This window comes from Montipora foliosa, chromosome 3 (assembly GCF_036669935.1).
Source record: "Montipora foliosa isolate CH-2021 chromosome 3, ASM3666993v2, whole genome shotgun sequence".
Classification (NCBI taxonomy): Eukaryota; Metazoa; Cnidaria; class Anthozoa; order Scleractinia; family Acroporidae; genus Montipora; species Montipora foliosa.
The window spans coordinates 63892214-63912213 of record NC_090871.1 but is presented as its reverse complement, the minus strand read 5'-3'; the positions used below and the strand labels follow the sequence as shown (position 1 = coordinate 63912213).

General features: G+C 40.1%; 3 protein-coding genes across 4 annotated transcripts in view; all 3 read right to left on the bottom strand.

Annotated features, from left to right (window-relative positions):
• The window catches only part of LOC137997938 (polyubiquitin-C-like), a 26537-nt gene extending 17506 nt beyond the window's left edge, over positions 1-9031 (bottom strand). The window contains exons 1-2 of one of the 2 annotated variants that reach the window (XM_068844268.1): positions 8936-9031; positions 1983-3205 (exon numbers count right to left, since the gene is read on the bottom strand). In XM_068844268.1, coding sequence (XP_068700369.1) covers positions 1983-3180 — 1198 coding nt within the window. In that variant the 5' untranslated portion in view covers positions 3181-3205; positions 8936-9031. Of the gene's footprint in view, positions 1-1982; positions 3206-5212; positions 5510-8935 lie in introns of those variants that run through there. The other variant, XM_068844269.1, reaches the window with a different exon arrangement.
• A 5045-nt stretch (positions 9032-14076) lies between these two features.
• On the bottom strand, positions 14077-16104 carry LOC137996215 (uncharacterized). The gene is made up of 2 exons (XM_068841634.1): positions 16078-16104; positions 14077-14808 (listed from the first exon to the last, which is right to left on the bottom strand). The coding sequence occupies exons 1-2, from the start codon at positions 16102-16104 to the stop codon at positions 14077-14079; spliced, it is 759 nt and encodes a 252-aa protein (XP_068697735.1).
• Positions 16105-18728: 2624 nt separating this feature from the next.
• Positions 18729-19625, bottom strand: LOC137996214 (polyubiquitin-B-like). The gene has a single exon (XM_068841633.1). It carries the CDS (start codon positions 19623-19625, stop codon positions 18729-18731), a length of 897 nt encoding a protein of 298 aa, XP_068697734.1.
• Between the last annotated feature and the right edge of the window lie 375 nt (positions 19626-20000).

Below are 20000 nucleotides of genomic sequence, written 5' to 3'. Positions count from 1 at the left end.
TACCTCTCTTTCAACGGGAACATCTCCAATTTTTCCATGATTTAAAAAGTATACCTCTATCAATTCAAATGATGAACTCATTCTTTGGAATAACAAGTTAATAACTGTAGGCAACAGTACTTTATTTTGGAGATCCTGGTTCGAACGTGGAGTTACTTTCATGACATGTATGATGTCTTCAATGCTTATAGTAGTTTCCTATCCTTTGATGAACTTCAAAATAAATTCAATATAAAGGCCAACTATCTGTACTATTTCCAGTTGATTGCATCCATTCCACAAGGTCTTAAGAGGACAGCGGCGTCAAGCGGCGCAAAATGCTGTTCCCCTATGTGACTTCTTATAAACGACTGCCATACTTCCCATTGAGACCTCTATCACTTTCGTCGAAATGCGCTGCAAAACCTATCATAAAATATTCTATGGAAATTGCTCCATGGACCCAAGTGGTACAAGGAATTGGCAGAACAAGTTTCCCGACTGGTTAAACAAATGAATATATTTTATTTTACAAGTATGCCTGTATGTGTTCCGAAAAGAAACCCACTTTAACTGAATTTTTTAAGAAAGTAAATGTTCATTGGACAATAGAAAATTGCACTCTTCCTTGAAAAAAGTATAAATATATTATAGAGCTGCCATTGTAAGTTATTGTAATGCATGCCTTATGTTTTCGTGTATGTGTGCAATCATTTGCTAGTAGCTGTCTAATTTTGTGTAAATTAATAAAATTAAAAATTAAAAAAAAGATTTCACTGTCCCCAAAACATATCAAATGCATCATTTGACAACCCAGTTGGCATCCGATTAAAGATGCCGCAGAAGGCGGCTCCCCTGTTGGGGCCACTGGAAAATTTTGGAATTTTTAGTCCTCGGAAATGCGTTTTTAGCAATCAGTCTGGAGTTTTTGGGATCATAAAGCCATTAAAATGAGGAAGTGGGATATGACGAACTTGCAGCGAAATGTCACCACGTAGTGAAATCTTTAGTTTGTTCTGATTCACGGTCATAAGGAGCAAGCTCCCAAGAAGGTCTTCCATGCACGGACTCGGACTTTCACTACTGCTTCGAAAATGGTCTCAAACCCAGACTTAAATCCAACTATAGGGGTTAATTTTTGTCAGTATTACTGCCACCTACTGTATCATTATAATATTATCCAAAGCAACTTCTTGCAAACTGCTAAAAACAGAAACCAACCAGGTGAATCAAAATCTGGCAATTGTAATGCAGAATACAAACCCATTTAGAAGAAAATATCTCTGTTTTCTGTAAGGTCTACCACAGTGATCAGGGTTATATCTAGGATCTGTTGTTACCACAAGCTTCCTAGGGGGTTCTGGGCATTGCCACATTCCCCCCCCCCCCCCCCCTCCCCAGAAAATTTGCATTTATTAGATTTTGAGAAATGTTACAGGGGTATTTTAGTTCGTTTCTTAGTCAAGATTACGTTCTGACAATGTTACAGTTGGCTCCGATATTTGCTAACAAAATAAACAAAATGTACAGCATGATAACCGAGCCTGCTGTAAGGCCAGCAGTTTGCTATACTGCGTGTTCCTTGTCATATAGTGTCCTTAGACAGGGAATACTTACTTCGTGTGCACTGATCTTGTCACGCTTGGATGATTTTTCAGATATAGTCACTTATATGCTGTAATGATAATATTTTTTACAGGGGAAGCTGGATATTTTGGGGGGTAAGTTTCTACCCCTGAAACAGCCTAGATAGAACCCTGGTGATTGATGGCAAAGAAAAACAAACACACCAAGTCTCCATTGAGATATGATTTGACATGTTTTTCTTTTTCTCAGCAGCACTTCATCAATAACTAGGATGGGGTACATTAATCAAAAGTGATCTTAAACACTTGATGGATCCTAAGGGAAAAGAGAAAAATAGTGCAAGCCATCCACATTAGTGTATGACACATTTCTTAAATTCAATTCAAACTGCATGCAAAAAAATGGAAGCCTCATACCACGAACAAGGTTGATTATCTTGACGAGAAGGGCGTCACTTTGTTTGGTCCAACTGTATTTCTGCTCATATGACGAGCGTAAAACCTGAACCTCCTCAAGCCGACTTTGCCTCTCTTTATCCCAGATGTTCTTGATGGCAGCAGCCCATACCTCGGGTTTCTCTGAGTCAATCACAAATGATGAGCCAAATGGTACTTTGCTTAGGGATTCCCCAAATCCAGAGTTTTTGCTGACAAGAAATGGCAGACCAGCTGACAAGGCCTCAAGACAAGTCAACCCAAAGCTGTCAGTTCTAGAAGGCATGACTACTAGATCTACCTCACAAAATAATTTCCTTAAGCTCTCTTTGCACTTGACATAGCCTCTAACCCTCAGGCAACTAGCTTGTAGATTGCACTCCAAGAACGATTGTTTTATCTCCTGATATTCTCCATCAGCTGCTCCAACAAAGACAAGATGAGTGTCAGCAAGTGAGGCAACAGCCTTTCCTGCAATGTCAAATCCCTTTAACTGAAAGTCTTCTGCATCACCATGGCCAAACATCAAAACACTGCAATGGTTTCTTTCATTAGGGTCTTGATCAACACTCAGAAATTCTTCAAAAATACCAGGAGTAAAGTCAAAAATTGTCTGATGTTTTTTACAGGCTCGAAGATATCTACGGAAAGACTCGGCTAGCTTGGGTCCAATTGCTACCACAAAGTCAGCTTCTTCACAAAGCTTGACTTCAATATTGCGCTTTTCTTCACCCTTGGAAATTGGATCTGGGCAGGATTTAAACATTCCCAGCTCCTCTGGGTCTGTATGCACCACTTGCACCCATTTGCATTTGTGACGCTCTCTTATAACTTGTGCCTGACGGCCAAGTTTCACTCCATGACCAATGATCACCTCGATTGGCAGATCATCTGGTGGAAAGCTAAGTAACTCCAGATCTTCATAAGCGATAAACTTTTTTGCTTCAACAATGTTTATGTTGTGTCTGAGGGCTTCTTTCGTGTCCCCTTCACTGCATTGTGGCACAAAGAAAGTGATTTCCACTTCAGTGAATTTTGCCAACTGAATGGCTAACTTTCTGTTTACCGTGGAAAGTCCGCCCTTACTCGATCCCCATTCAGAAGCCAAAATAGTGACTTTGACTTTACCAGATCCATCAGCTTGGTTGTGCCCTTGAAATTCTTGTGAAACAGAAGCCATAATCTGGAGTGTATGACACCTGCAACTGAAAGACATACAGGGATACCGTTGTGAGAAAACTTGCCTACTCTTGGAAAACTATACTATAAAGTATGACAAATCTTCCCAGGAAAGGCATGTAAAACTTCTGGTTAAGACAGAGAAAAGAAAGTATTCTGAGAGACACAAGAGAGGCCACAGGGGTCCTTACAGAATCTTTGGTCATTAATTTTATGATTGACATATGACTGTCAAAGACTGGAGGCAGCATGGCCAAGTGTTTAGGGCGACAGACTTTTAATCTGGAGGTCCCAGTTTCAGTCTTGCCTCTGACCACTATCTGGAGTTTTTCTCATTAGTCCCTGGTTCAACGCCTTCCATGCATTTGTAAATAGCTAACTGGTGTGTCTTAAATAGCCAGTTGGGATTCTTAACTTTCTTATTTTCGTTTGCATCATTTGTTTCATTGGTTCTGAAAAGCTTCTCACGGGAAGTAGTCAATTATGTAAACATGCACTCACGCATGCACACACACACTCACTCACGCACACATGCATGTATACATGCACTCACTCAGTCATTAATTTTATTTATTCAATATTTAAATATATGTACATGTATGTATTCCAAATTGCCAGAACACTTGTGGGGAAATTATACGCAAGATGATTGTGGAAAGATTCCAATGTAAAAATCCGCATCATGATCAGAAGCCTCAACAAAATGGTCATGTGCACCTTAACTAATTAATGAAGGGTTGATAGCATAAATTGTGTCTTATGCAGAATGAAGGTCACAGCAATTTAAAAGGAAAGGTGCTTACAAAGCAAGATTGTAAAAAGCACCAAAAATCACACATCTTTACTAATTATATTAACTTTATTTCTACTGTAAATACATTTTAAATTAGAGACTATCAGTGAGATTGGAGTACAAGTAGCACTGGCTAATTTTTGTTTGCACATTGAGCAAGTGCACCCTGGAGAATTCCATCCTTATAGTGGTAACCATTCTAAAGTTCCCTAGTAACAATATTGGAAGCTACAGTAATCACTAAACAAAAATAATTATGTAATTTTAAAAGGTGTAAAAGTGCCAATTGCAATTTATCTGCTGAAATTTGGTTTGTGTCCAGAACCTTTAAAAGCATATCAAAGTCAAACATTCACTACTTGCACAATCCCATAATACACCTCTATTACCCCCCAAAACTTTTGCATAACCATTGTTTGCAAATTCTCCTGGGACAGGAAAATGTCCCAAGAGAAGTCGAAAACAATGCCTATGCAGATTTTTGGGGGGTAAAAGAGGTGTATTATGGGATTTGTGCAAGTAGTGAATGCACAAAATATTTCATAAATTAATAATTCACAAATCAAGCTGCTGATGTCATATGTTGCCACGAAAAACCAAGATTTTGATAAACGGGCTAGATAATGCTCTGATTTGAACTTGAGTATCAACATGGTTTTCCAGTGGAATTTATATTGAGGCCAGATCTTGAAACAGCCCAATCAACCTGGCTGATCCACTGATGATCACGTAAATCATAAGGCAATGGTATTTCTTAGTTCTAGTTCAGCTCTCAAGTTACTTGGGGTGACCAGCTGCTGTATGTATTTTTAATTTATAACTTGCATTTAGTTAGTTATAAGTCTTATTTTGTAGCACAAATAAATGTAACAGTTGTTGTTTGGACCTTGGTCAGCACAAAATGCAGACTGCAGACTGGGTACAATATGCAGACCAGACACAAAATAATGAAGTTATTTGAGAAACCATTGGGTGTTTGATGGAATCACAGGTGGCCCAGACTCATAATTTGAATGCTCAGTTAATGTAATGATTTGTGGGGTTTATGTGGGAAACATGAAATGCCAAAAAAGATTGGCTTATCCTAGTTTACAGAGAAGAAAATAAAAAACGTTGGAAAAACACCTACACCACAGGTAACCCAGGCTCACTGTGTGTAGGTAAATATAGAGAACATATGAGGCGAAGTTTAGGTCTGAAAATTTGCTAGAAAATGGAAATAAAAATTGATAAAACTTACCATGTGGTGATCTGTTGTTGTCTTTAATACGTACACGAAGTTTCGGGAAAAATGGTCCCCGTTCACCTTCCTTCATAATATAGTGACAAGGTAGAAGACGAAAGCCAGCTTATGGACTCCCATCGACCCAAAACAAGCACAATTTTTTTCGCGAAAATCGAATCCAGTCGCTAAATAAACACGCCAGGCTCGTGGAACATGAATTTCTCTAAACCATGAATCCACTGAAGCATCTCCAGGTAGCAACGCGAAGCCACCAGACTCCGTAAAACTTGTAAGTTAACCTGCTAAAATGGCCACCAGAAAGCGTTGTACTCACGAAGTGTCCAATTCAAAATGCCTGGTGACGAGTATAATAACTCGTCACCAGGCATCTAGAGTTCAGTGCCATTTTGAATTGGACGCTTCGCGAGTACAACGCTTTCCGGCCACCATTTTAGCAGGTTAACTTACAAGTTTTACGGAGTCTGCTGGCTTCGTGTTGCTACCTGGAGATGCTTCAGTGGATTCATGGTTTAGAGAAATTCATGTTCCACGAGCCTGGCGTGTTTATTTAGCGACTGGATTCGATTTTCGCGAAAAAAATCGTGCTTGTTTTGGGTCGACCGGAGTCCAGAAGCTGGCTTCCGTCTCCTACCTTGTCACTATATTATGAAGGAAGGTGAACGGGGACCATTTTTCCCGAAACTTTGTGTACGTATTAAAGACAACAACAGCTCACCACATGGTAGGTTTTATCGATTTTTATTTCCATTTTCTAGCAAATTTTCAGACCAAAACTTCGCCTCATATGTTCTCTATATTTACCTACACACAGTGAGCCTGGGTTACCTGTGCCTACACATCAAAACTTTTAAATGGTCGTGCGAAATAGGTGGCAGGATAAACCAAAGTACCCGGCAGTTTATTGCCGGCAGGCACCTTCTATTGAACCTCTGCTTATCCCAGTTTTATAGGTAAAGTCTGCTACGAGCCTAGAAGGCCCATCCGGCCATTAAATTCGCCGGTACCCATTTATACACCTGGGTGGAGAGAGGCACCGTGAGAGTAAAGTGTCTTGCCCAAGAACACAACACAATGTCCCCGGCCAGGACCCAAACCCGGACCACTTGATCCGGAGTTGAGCGCACTAACCATGAGGCCACCGTGCCTCCCATCCTAGTTTTATACAGCCAAGAAAATAAAAAATAAACTTACCTTTCCTGCATCTTGTGTCCTTGTGTCCATTTGAGGCATTTTGAATTTTGCTCCTATCCTTCTTTAAAAGAGAACAAGGTTAAAGACTTTTAACCTCTGAAGCCAGTGATCACTCCACGATCGAGGACGGTTTAAGCTGAAAAATCAGCTTGATTTGGCCTTTTGTCCACTCTCACATGAAGCTTGATAACAAACGATATAGCATAAGGGCCTAGAGTCTGACAAAAATTGCCACATGCTTAGAGAACAAGCCAGTTTTCATGAAGAACCCACCACCTTCTCCAGTTTAAAAAGCCCTTTGGGTTTCATACATGACATGACATTGGAAGGTTCGGCTTAGCAGCCTGGCTTGTTGAAAATTTCACTTCTCCCTAGGGGTGATTATCTAATATCAAACTTCGTCAATTTGGAACTTTTCAACCATCCCCATGGGAAAATAATGTCACTAAGCCAGGCTGCTAAGCCTGAGCTTCCAATGGTCATGTCATGTATGAATCAAAAAGGGCTTTTTGAAATGGAGAAAGTAGCAGGTTTTTCGTTAAAACTGGCTTTTTCTCTAAGAATGTGGAAATTATTGTTGGACTCTGGGCCTGTGTGCTACATGTATATCGTTTGTTATCGATTTTCACGTGAGAGTGGACAAAAGGCCAAATCAAGCTAATTTTTTGGCTTAAATCGTCCTTGATCATGGAGTGATCACTGGCTTCAGAGGTTCCGAGTCTCCAGCCTTAATCTCTTTTAATGAAGGATAGGAGCAAATTTCAAATCCAGCCCAGAACGCCTCAAATCGACACAGGGACACAAGAGGAAGCAAAAGTAAGTTTACTTTTTTTATTTTCTTCACTGTAAAAAACTATGAAAAGCAGAGGTTTCAATAGAAGGCGGTTGCTGGCGATAGACCGCTGGGTACTTTGGTCCATACCGCTACGTACTTCACGACGGCAGGTCTAGAATGCAGTTCACATTCTACCGGGCAATCATTGCAGGTCATTGTTTTACGCTTTGGAAAGTAACAAAAACCCTCAATTTGGCTAACCCTTGGCCTAAGGTTGGTTTTTAGGCCTAGGGTTAGCCAAATTGAGGGTTTTAGGTTATTTTCAAAAAGGTAAAACAATGACCTGCAACAAGTGACCTGTGGAATGTGACCTGTGTTTTAGACCTGCCATTTGCACAACCATTTGAAAGTTTTCCTGTGTAGGTGCTTTTCCACCATTTTCTATCATGAAAATAAAATCACTTTACTTGCTGAACTTAAGTCTGAATTATGGAGTTTTCTTCTCAAAAAAAAAAAACTTGTCAAGTTACATGACATTCTGCCTATAATGTATTTAAGTACTGATAAGGCAGCAATTTCTTTCAAAAATGACTATCATTGTAGTGTTTTATTGCCTAATTTCCATTGCCTTTTACAGGGAAACACCTTTAGGAAAACGCTGGAAATGGCATTTCCAAACTTGCAGTGGTTGAACATGCCCCCAGACCCCCCTTGAGGCTCATGCCTTCAGCACTCGGGATTCCACATCCCTCTACTTGGTTTGTCCACATTATGCTCACAATTTTCACAATTATGCTAATTCTTTATGCTCAAAAATTTTCCCCTGGATCACTCATTTTTTACATAAAAATGAAAGTCCCAAACTCCCAGTCGCCCCAAGTGGCCACGTCCGTTTCCCGTGGTGAAGTCTGGGGCTGTCCATTATCATGTAAACTTCACCACAGGAAAACGGAATCCCAATTTTGAGATTGTACCTAATTCTGATGTATTTATTTATTCATTTTTGAGATTTTGACATATTTCCGGGAATTTGTCTTACTATTATGCTGGCGTGATGCTCATGCCTAACTATTATGCTCAAAATTATGCCGGCATAATGTGGACAACCCTACCGCCTATGTTATTTTCCCAGTCATCCACTGCAAAACTTACTGAAAGCACTGGATCTTGTTTCCCATGTAAACACTACAAATCGTTACATTAACTGAGCATTCAAATAATTATGAGTTTGGGCCGCCTATGATGGAATAAATCGTTCGACTGCACGATGTGCATGAGTTGTGACAATCAAGTTAATATACATGCATGTAATAAGCTTACACTACATTCTCTATTTTCGAATTCCCCATAATATACTTTGTTTGCTCCCAAATTTTGCATAAACCATTGTTTTCAAATGCTCTTGGGAATATGCAGTGTCCCCGAAAGCATTTGAAAACAATAGTTTATGCAAAATTTGGAGGGCAAACAAAGTGTATTATGGGGAATTCGAAAATAGAGAAAAGCTTGGATGTATGTCATTTTAAACGCGTTAACGTAAGACTTTAGCATAGTTATTGTTTACAAGTACAAACTTAGGAACCCCTCAAAAGATGTCGCAATAGCCAGATAATAACAAGTAACAGTTGTCAGAAATTTATATGCATTCGACCGGAGATGAGATACGGCATTCTTGCTTGTGATTTGTGCATTTTTCCTTAAAATGGAGTCACTTCTCCTAAAAAGAGAAATAAAGTTATAATGATTCCTACCTAAATAAGTCAATCTGACACAAACTCCGCCGCTCTGCTATCAAGTGAGCACAACTTCTTCGAAACTTCTCCCCTTAGATACGGCCATTATTTTTTTGGTTCAAAGATGCGGAAGTGGGTTTGCAACGAATGCTGGGAGAATGGAACGACAACCCCTGCCCCTCCCCGCTCGATGGGGTTGTCCCTGCGCCAGGTTGCATTGTGTTGCTGCTCGAGTCTGTGTACCTGCTGCACTGGACCATGTATTAATGAGCTCAAGCAACGCCGGAGAACGCACCGTCCCCGACGTCAAAAATGAAAAACCGGAAGTTCACCTTCAGAGCTCTTTCAGTGCTTTGACTCGATAATACCATAATACCGGAGTTAAAACTAAAGCTTTCAGATACGTTGTTTGAGGCGAAACAACTGTTACAGATTTCCGGTTCATAAGGTCCGGGAAGCCAAGGTTCTGGTTGCTAAAGACCATGATTCATCTGTTAACAAAGTATCTGACTTTGAAATTGTGTTAGCTCATCCTAGCTCCAGTTTTGGAAGCTTTTGCATAATTTCTGAACGATTTTGTTGTGGAAGCGTCTTCATAGATTTGAAGACACACCCTTGAAACTCGCCCGATATGTCTAGCGTTGGGGTTTGCCTAAAACAAGGAATCTGGAATCACTTAAAATAATCCAGCGTCTTGCAAATGTTTACTTTCATTTCGCTGAGTAATTTGTCACGTGCTGACTCCTTTTGGGAGGGATTCATGTAGTAACTTCGGAAGAGCATCCAACTGTTGGGGCTTTTTCTTTTTCTCGATCATGGGGTGAATATATTATTGACATCAAATATTACAGTAATTGTCTTCGGGGGCTCGATTTTCTTGATTACACAAGATTGTGAATCTCTTAAGGGTGCATTTGATTGGCCCTATAACGCAGTTAGAATAGGTGTACTGATGATTTGAAATAGTATGTTTTAAGCAACTAGGATGTTGAAGATGTGCTTAAAATTTCATTTTAACACGTGTTTGATAATTTCCATGTGAATCTCTGTAAAATCGAAGGATTTCTGACTTCAATTAGAACTATGTATTCCAAGTCCGGAATAAGGTCGATAGAACGCATCCTTACATTGTATGCTTGCAATACTTATGGGATAGCATTTTACCACACGCTAATGGAATAGTTTCCTCTCAGATCGTCCTTTCTATAAAGCATGAAGGAAAATAGCTAATATCTAAAACAATTTTAATTTTATCTGGAATCAAAAGAATTGCTTCCCAAATACTTACAGCGGTTACCATTCACACACGCTCCTCAATGATTTTCTATCATTTTTCGAAACTAAAACCCCATTTACACGCGCTAAAAAATCGGCACAGCAAGGCACATTTTTGGCACCGCGCTGACAATTACGTAGCGGTCCCAAACGAAATGTGGCACCATTGCCCAAAACTTTTGGGGTCTCGAGACTACCTCTTGTTGGACTCGCGGTCAAAACGCCGGAATGGAAAATGATCTCGCTTAACACACATACACTGGGCCTGTTTTCGGTCTTCCAGGGGCTTCACTCTATACTGGACGCAATAAGTGTCACAACTTTCTGGAAAGAAGAATTCATTCGATCGATTTCTAAAGATAAAATGCTGTGAAAAAGAGTTGTTGGATTACGACTTCGTTCACCTTATATATATATATATATATTGCCTCCTTCTGCCTTGCAGGCAATGGATATTGGCGTAGACACTTTCGCTAGTGACCGAATGGGAAGAACGATTCTGGAGCTGCAAGGCCTGTGGCAGTATGAATAGGCGTAAGTTATCGCGTTCGTCGGGTTATCTGTGGAAGCCTTCTTCCTCTGTCTCTTCTCCTCACAGATCCACAACCTCTCTACGTCTTCCCGTTTGCAGCCCGTCTTGACAGCTACCCTTCAACGTAGTCTACGCTCAGAGGAGGTACTGGATAGTTGGCAGTTCTGCAGTTTCAAACATTTCCTGGTTGGTGATCTTATTCTTCCAGGTGATTCCAAGAATTTGCGGAGGAATCTGACGTGGAGTGTGTTCAGTGTAGCTTCTTGTCTGGTGTACGCAAGCCATATCTCACTCTCATACACCAGGGTGCTGAGGATGCATACAGAGTAGACTCTGATTCTGGTTTTTAAGAGCAGTTTTTAGGTTTAGCCAGACACGCTTCTACAGTTTTCCGAAATTCGAGGCTGCCTTGCCTCACCAAATGTATATCTTTCCATGCATGCAATATTAAAAGCAAATCCGTGACTATATAAAATGCTTAGGGCGGTTTTCAATTGAGTGTCGAAAGTAATTTGCGAATTACTTTGGTTTTGCATTACTTCACTCAGTGATTGGTTCAGAGTTCTTGCGCCACTTTTTCAACCAATCAGAAGTGAAAACAAAACCAGTCGTAGCTCGCGCGTGCACATTTTCCCGCGCTATGTGTCGGCTACGTGTAATTACTTCTAGTTTTGATTGGTCCTTTTTGATAGGCCAAAGTAATTACTTGATTGAAACTCGCCCTAAAAGCGTCTCGAAATAAATAAATCTTTAAATGAGCCTCAAATGAGTCCACCGATGTTATTTCACGCAATGTATCAGGTAAAACGTTTCAGTGTTTGGGGGCGGCCATAAAGAAAGCTCGATCCCCCAACGATTTCTTAATTGGTACGCACTCTTGGATGTTCTAGTAAAAGCTCCTTGTTGGCAGTCCTCCTTGTTAGATCTAAGCACATGAAGAGGAAGGGCCCGACACCCCTAAAATCAATGTTAAGAGCGATAGGTCAGCTAAAGAAGAGAGACGACATCGTAATTACTCGACCGGATAAGGGCTCGGGAGTTGTGATCTTGGACAAAACAGAGTATGTCAGCCTACTGAAGGAATCATCTATTAGCAATGAAACTAAATTCATACCCATCCGCTTCGAAAGACCAAAGGCAAAGGAGTTATTTACTTAGCGTTTCTTCATGCCACAATTCTTTTATTCTTTCGTGTGTGTGTATTGTTTCTATGTAAATATTTTAGAGTTTTGGTCAGTATCTTATTAGCATTTTTATAATCGATTGCAAAATTTTAGCGCATTCAAAAATTTTTACTGTTCAACTTGAAAATGACCGTCGAACGGTCGAAACGTCGTTGTTTTTTAACGTTAACTTTTATAGTGAAATCCGTTTCAAAAAACTTGTTGATTCGAATTATATCATAAGCTCAATAATGCACGCGCTTTGATTGGTTCTTATCTATGATCTATTACAGGGCAGACGCACACCTGACGTCATCATCAAAACTATTAATTCGTTATTATATAAAACTCATGTCGCCGTAAGTCTGTTCAGTAGGGACTTTACGATCTACGACGGCGACGTCAACGAAACCGTCACCTCAAAATATAACTTTGCACTGTCGTGAGTTTCTTGCGGTTAGGCCATCTCCTTTGCGTCGTACAATGTGGGCGAAGTATCCTAAAAATAGATTGGTACGAGCGGTTTCAAAGCAAAAAAAGGGAATTATAGCTTCACATTTGTGCGCTCACGTTGTCAAAAATCCTCAAATTTGGTGATTTCACGTCGTTGTTGTGCAGAGTACCGCACGAATTTTTGCAAAATGCGTGCTGCACGTGCAGCACGATTATTTTTCCTCTTTTAACCAATGATATTCTTGTTTCGTGGCGTTCTCGTTGACGACCGCGTCGTAAATCGTAAAGTCCCTAGTAATAGCGCAATGTGGTAAGAACACCATTGACACACCGCTATCGCCTTGTGTTTTTTGTTCTCACCACATTTTGACGTCATCTGTAATCTATCACTGAAATTACTGAAGGTGTACTGAACAGAAGCACGCAATCTATTTGTATAATTAGACGATTTGACAAAAGCCCCCTTCCCCCCGCCCCCCTCCCGCGACCACTCTTCCTCCTTTGGCACATACATTTTCGTGTATCTCAGTTGACCATCTTCAGTTCAGCCCCAACTTAGTGAAATGATTTGAGTTTTATTCAAACACTAGTTTAAGCATGAAAATTTCCATATTTAAGTAGCACAAGTCCCCTACAAGTAATACGCTCCCATTATAAAAATGCGCCAGGGGGATACAAAGGGCATTTGTGGTATAGAGGCGTAATTTCAATTAGCAATGATCAAGACAGTTAATTAATGCCGCGCAAAATTCATGTTATTGCTTCATTGCCTACAGTATTTGTCAAAAAACGGACAAATTGATATGAAGCTTGCTGGTTGCTGAAGTTGGTTTTGCATCATGGTCCAGGAGCAGCTGAATTATCGACCGATGATTGCAGCGTTCAGCTTTCTGCAGAGGAGTGAACTGAAACTAAACAAGAGGAAGAGTAGTTACTCCGCCACTTGAATCCTTTTACACCCTTTTTAGTTTCTTTTAATCTTTTCATGTATTTGCCTTCTTTGACAACTGCAGTGACAGGGTTCACGCGATACTATACATGTACTCATTTTTGAGAGGCACAGAACGCCGGACAAAAAATTTAGCTTACCGACAACAGGCACGGCGGAGCCGAGGGAAGGCCCAATTTCAAGCAAAAAATAAAACACTTTAGAGGGTTTTTACGGTTGATCCAGGTTTATTTTTTTTGATATCTCGCCAAGAATGCTGCATTTAGCTTGAAGATTTCAAAACTTTCTGGCGGAGAATTTCCCTAGAACCCCCTACAAGTTAGCGTCTTCGGCGCTTTCTTGTTTGGCCCCCCCCCCCCCCCCCCTTCCGCCGTCCCTGGACAAAACATCTTTATTCCTCTAATATTATTAGACATAACCAATGTAGCTGATGTAGTAGTTTTTAAGGAAGCGTTCGGCTCCTCTTTGTACTCCCTCTACTTGTTTGAAGTGTTTTTTTGAGTGTGGGTCCCAAACTGTTTTATTTTTCCCAACGTAGAACAACCCTTCTCATCACTCGCCGCGGGTTACACACTAAAGTAAACGTACAACAGAATAAGCTGTTTAAACTTAAATTAAAACGAAAAACAATAGTTTCAGTGACAAAAGAAAAAACACTATCACCAATGGGAAACTTGATTAAATAGTCCTGAGAAGTAGTGTCAGTGTGTATACATTAAAAGTTCAAATTAGCAACCGTCAAATGTTTTTTTTTTCACAATAACAACATTCCCACTTTTGACGTTGCTTATTTGACAGTTTTCATTCCTAGTTGGATGACAAGGTTCTCGAAGGGATGCTTAGGTAACGGCTTCGTCAGAATGTCCGTAATCATCTCACCAGTGGCTACATATTTTAAAATAATCGCTCCGTCTTGCACTCCTTCGCAAACGAAATGATAGCGTATATCAATGTGTTTGGTCCTAGCATGACCCACGGGATTCTTTGCCATTGCAATAGCTCCTTGGTTGTCTTCATTAATTACGATGGGTTCCTCGAGAGGTTTTCCTACGTCTGTGAGTAACCTTCGGAGCCAAATTGCTTCCTGGGTGGCCGTACTAAGGGATACATACTCAGCTTCTGTTGTCGACAGCGCAACTGTGACCTGTTTCTTGCTCAGCCAGCTCACTGCTCCCTTAGCCAATAAAACCACGTTTCCTGAAGTGGAGTGACGGTCCTCCACATCACCCGCCCAATCAGCATCTGAGTAACCAATCAGGTTTCCATCAGCACACTTCTTGTAACTCAGGCCAACATATACAGTTCCTTTCAGATATTTGAGAATCCGTTTTGTTGCAGTTAAGTGACTTTGTGTGGGATTTGCACAGAACGTCGACACAACTCCCACTGCTTGGGCGATGTCCAGACGAGTTGTGATTGCAGCATAAAGTAGGCTCCCAACGATGGACTGGTACGAGTTCGTATCGACTGGTCTGCTAACACTATTTACTGGGTTGCCATAGGCAAACCCAGTCGGAATCTGTGTTTAATTTCGTCGTTTTCTAATTTTTTTTTCCGTGTCGGTAAAAGTCTTGCCTGTCACCCCCCTGCTAAGTGGTGTCTTTGTGCATAGAGCCTTCTGAGCGTATTTTCTTAGGATCGAGAGGGTAGTGGGAAATGCGTAGATTTCTCTGGTAGACACAGTAGAACGATTAACTTAACCAGCAATGGCGTTGAAAGTCATGTAACGCGAATGGCGTTTTAGTGGATCTTTGAACAAAATATACCCTTATGAAGCTCAATAATGGCAAGCGAATTGGATACTGAACAAGACAGGAGGTCCAATGTTAAAAGCGACGAGTAATGGACTTCGACAACAATCTGTCGCCCGTCGAGCCGTAATTCAAAGTGAACTGTCTTCCTAAAATTTTGCCAAGTGTGGTGTTTTGTACAACACTGAAACCAAATGAACAGTTCTCTGGTAACTCAGTAAGGGTTCAACAAAGACAGAGAAGGAATCCATATAGTGGATCTCAGTTGTCTCGCTATTTGTATTTACCTGTTCTCAACTCTGCACAGTGTTCCGGTAACAATTGGAAATTTCACTAATAAGTCATTGACGTGAATGGCGGTTTAGAGGATCTTTAAACAAAATATACCCTCATGAAGCTCGGAATGGATCGTCATTTGGATGAGCAAGACAGCGCTGAAAAATACATATCTGGATTTTAAGCCACGAGCAATTGTCTTCGACAACAATTTCATTTTTCGCCTTTGGATATCAAGTGAGCTTTGTTTCTAATATTTTACTAACTTGGTATTATATAAAATACGGCAATCAAATAGCATTTTTTTTTTATGGATTTAACAAATTAACTTTGAAGGAATCGAACGCCTACAAGAATGCATTTCAGTGTTTACTCAAGTCGCATCTTAGTTGTCTGACAATTTACATTTACCGGTATTTTGTACTCAACTCTGCAAAGGTGTAAAATATTTGAAAATGTGACAGTGAAGAATTATTTGAATGAAAGTTGTTGTCACTTTTGTGCTTCATTGTTTACGGTCAAGGTTCCGAGTCGAAAAGGGTTTGATGTGAACTGTCAAAACTGTACATGTATTTAATTGAATCTCTTGTTTGCACGCACGCATTTGCAATTAAAATAGGAAGGTTTTTTTCCTTTAATAGTAAATATGTTGTTTGTTTCAATTAATTTTTCACTGGAAAAGGATTTTGCCGAGATATTTCCAGCCTTTGTGAACTTTAATATCATGTTGTATAATTTTGGAGCTTAACAAATTTGCATACCTGGGTCGAAATGTGATACGGGAGCATTTTTGTGGTATAGTGTCACGAAAATAAACAGGTCTGTTGGAAGCTTGCTTGAGTTTCAACAAAATGAGCCCCAAAATCGGCAAAAAAAAAATGTGACACTGATGAATAATTAAGTAGCTGCTATTCCCAAAACGATGGAATTACCTGGCGATAAATAACCTCGTTTTGGAGAGTAAAGTTTTGACTGTCAACCTGAAGAGTTGGGCGATTGTGATCTTTGTGTTTAATTCGCACATTTCTTGTCAAACTTTATAACACTTGAAAGAAAAAGAAAACTAACAAAAACAAAAACCCGGTATCTTGCCATCATTTGACACAGATGCTTCACTGTTTCGCGAGTGAACACGCCGCGGTAACTTCATCACGGCGCCCGCTGAATCCGATGTCACTTTCGCTTTTGCGCTTTACTTGTGCAGCCAAAAGTACAATAGCAAAAATCTCCCAAAAAGTTTGTCGATGATCGTAATGTTTTATATTCGGGGTTCAAAATTAATGTTGTTTTCATGTCATAAATGTTGTTGGCAAAATATTTTATTCTCGATCGACCGTTCAGAAAACTTCCTTGTGCTCTTCCTAAAAACTGTGTATCACTATTTATTTACTTTTGCATCAATATTTGTTTCGCATAAAGCAAGCTAACAAAATCTGTTTCTTGCTTGGTCCGCATTTGTTAGCGTTAAAATAGAATTTTCGGTCCAGTGCTTCTGTTCCAAAGTGGTATGTTCTTTAGGTCGCCCATCCAGATACTAACCCCGCACGACTTGGAAAAAATCAATGACCTCCTACATCACAAAGCTGACGGATGCTCAGAGTGCACGCTTAAACTTGCGGTACAAAGAAGTTGTGAGGGACCTTGGAAGTGATCAACATGTCAGCCCAGAAGCCAATGTTTCTCGATTCCCTTTTATTTTCTTCAATCTTTCTGGGTTCAGTACTTTGCTAGTTCCCACATGTCTTCTCAGGGGGCTATTTAACTAAGACTTCTACCATGGCACTACAACAGGGCTGTCATTAGGGGCCGTAACCCGTAACACCTGTTACGGCTGAGCCCTGTCAATGTTACGAGTGATGGTTGCTGCAGAATGAATATTCATGGCGCAAAACAAATTGAAATTTATTTATAAACATTTACCTTACAAAATATAATTACTGCCTTGCGTTGTTTGTGTTCCTGATCCTAAGACGTGTTTTTTGTAAAAATCCAAACATTTTCTGTAAGAAACCTTTGGAGAACACCGCCGATCGATCGTTGTTGGATTCCGACGCCATTTTCAGTAACAAAATCAATATCAATGCACCGTACTTGATATAAATGGGATTCCACTGACCATTTTTCAAGGTTCTGTGATGCATGACCATTTCCACATGGTTAGTAAATATCTTCATTCATTGTGAAGTTTATCTTTTTGCCCTGTTTTATTTTCATCACTTTTTGATTGATTGCACCTCAGAGGGCTGGAAAATGCATTTCCGAGGGTCTAATTTGAAGACTTTTCTGGTGGAACATGCCCCCAGAACCCCCTAGGGGCTCAGGCCCTTCGGGCCTTCCTTTACATGGCCTTTGGCCATGTATTTACATGTTACAGGTGAAATCTTGAGTGCTACACCTGCTTCAAAACGTAATGACAACCCTGCTACAATATACAATACCAAAACAATATCGTGTACTGTTAAACCTACGTATTACGCAAAGACAACTTAAATCTCCTGGAAGACAAACGCAGCTCGGTTGACAATATGGAATAAAGCGCTGTGTTACTTCAGTACCACAAGTAAGCAATACGTGTCTACAGGAATTTCTTCTTTCTGACAAATGATTAATAGGCCGGTAGCCGGGTTGTTAACCTCAGAAAAGGATTTGTTTCGTCGTACGAACGTGTGAGCCAAAGGGCCTCTACTGATACGACTTCTGGATGACCCCTTAAATGGCTTTAGTGACCCCCGACTTGTAAAAAATTGCCTGGAATGCTGCAGTTTAATACCACCCAATTCAGTCCCTTTGTACCACAGGCAACCCAGTGTACGCTCATGGAGTCTCTAGTTTTGCTTTGATACGGAGGTTTTCAGTGGTATTTTGTATCAGCTGAAACAGAATGTTAATTAATCTATAAGTATTCTGTGTACTAAAATAACTATTTACAAGGCTAAATTTTTTTGAAGGTAAAAAACCAAACGTTTTTAAAAAAATAAAAATAAATAAATAAAAATTTAGCCTTCTAAATAGTTATTTTAAACCTAGCTAAGCGAACTTAATGGACATTTTGTATGATTTTCATACAGAATACTAATAGATAATTAGTATTCTGTATAAACTTCATACAGAATTCTAATAACCTAATTAGTATTCTGTATCAAATTGATACATTTGAGAGCAATAATTCATTAATTCATAAACCCCAGTTTTTTCCTGCTACCGTTTTAAGCCCTCCGCGACCTTTCAGACAGTTACAGTTTGTAGTGGGTTTACAGTGATATTCATGTGACTCAAATTGCATTTTTGGATTGGCTTACTCCTTCATGAATTATTAATGATTGACAAAGGATTTTAGCATTAAAACACCTCAGTTGACCACTTTGAAAATCACGATTCTGCAGCTTTCTCGGGAAATTTGATCTACTCTCAATTAACTTAAAACGCATCCATTTCTCCGTCTTTCCCGGACGACCAAGGACAGGAGAGAGCCATTCTGAATGTTGCAGTCAGCCACGCTGCATCTATCTTTCAGTTCCTCGCTATTAAACATGAGAATCTGTTCCTCAGCCTGAATTCCTTTTTGGTCTTGAATTTTGTTCTTCAGATCCCTGATGGCATCGCTTGATTTGATTGCTAAAGTTATGGTCTCTTCAGTTGATGGAATATCTACATAAATTTCCATGACTGAAACAACGGTCAAAGTAAACTCTTTCTGAATATTGTAGTAACGCAAAGTGCGACCATTTTCGAGCTTCCTGCCGTGATATAAGAGCTCCTGTTCATCAGGGAAGATGCCTACCTCGTCCTGAATCTTCACCTTCACGTTCTCGATAAGATCATCGGGTTCCACTTTTAACGTTAACAGCTTTCCATTCAGCAACTTAGCGAAGATTTGTATGCTGTCACCAAGAGGTCGCAGCACCACATGCAGTGTGGCTTCATCCTGAATTTTGTAGTCAGTTAGAGTGCGGCCATCTTCCAGTTGCTTACCAGCAAAGATGAGTATCTGCTGAATTGGTCGTATCCCTGTTTTCTCCAAAACTTTCGTCTTTACTTTCTCAACAGAATCACTTGGTCTGACTTCTAAAGTGATGATTTCAGAAGGAATCCTGACAAAGAGTTTTATTTCCTCCGGCTCTGTGGGAATATTTGTCATATTTCCCTGAATCTGGGTATAATCCTCTTCTGACAGTTGTTTTGCCTTGTCATCCTCCCAGACAGGCGAATAATCGGCCAACCCAGGAACCCAGTCAACATCCTTTTGTTGTCTTGATAGATCAACTGCATTGGATACCTCAAGATTACTTTCCATAGTTGTTTCCGACATTTTCATCATTTTAATCTTCTCTGAGAGATAGTCTTGCTTATCTATTAATTGTGTGCCGCTCTGAGATCTCTCACGTCGACGTCCTGAAACAATACAGATTCACTTTCAGAAACAAAATCATCAGTATAGCAAACTTGAAACTAAAATGCGGTGCCTGTGCAACAACGACGGCAGCAGCGAGACTGCCACAGCGAGACCGCCACAAAACAATATGTTGAAAAAACCTTTAACAAGTTGTTTACACCTTTTTCCAAAATGGCCGCCATTTAGATATTCTTTTGTTTTTATTCAAATTAGACCTTGATGCCTCGTTCAAGGCAAAATATTCTTTTAAATTTTAAGCTTAAGGAGGCATCAAGGGCTAATTTGAGTAAA

Excerpts from the sequence above, each read along its gene's own strand:
- LOC137996215 (XM_068841634.1), bottom strand. The coding sequence starts at position 16,104 with ATGCTCCCGTATCACATTTCGACCCAG. Across the intron at positions 14,809-16,077 it reads CGTATCACATTTCGACCCAG|ATTCCGACTGGGTTTGCCTA; the intron begins GTATGCAAATTT and ends AATTAAACACAG.
- LOC137996214 (XM_068841633.1), bottom strand. The coding sequence starts at position 19,625 with ATGTCGGAAACAACTATGGAAAGTAATCTTGAGGTATCCAATGCAGTT.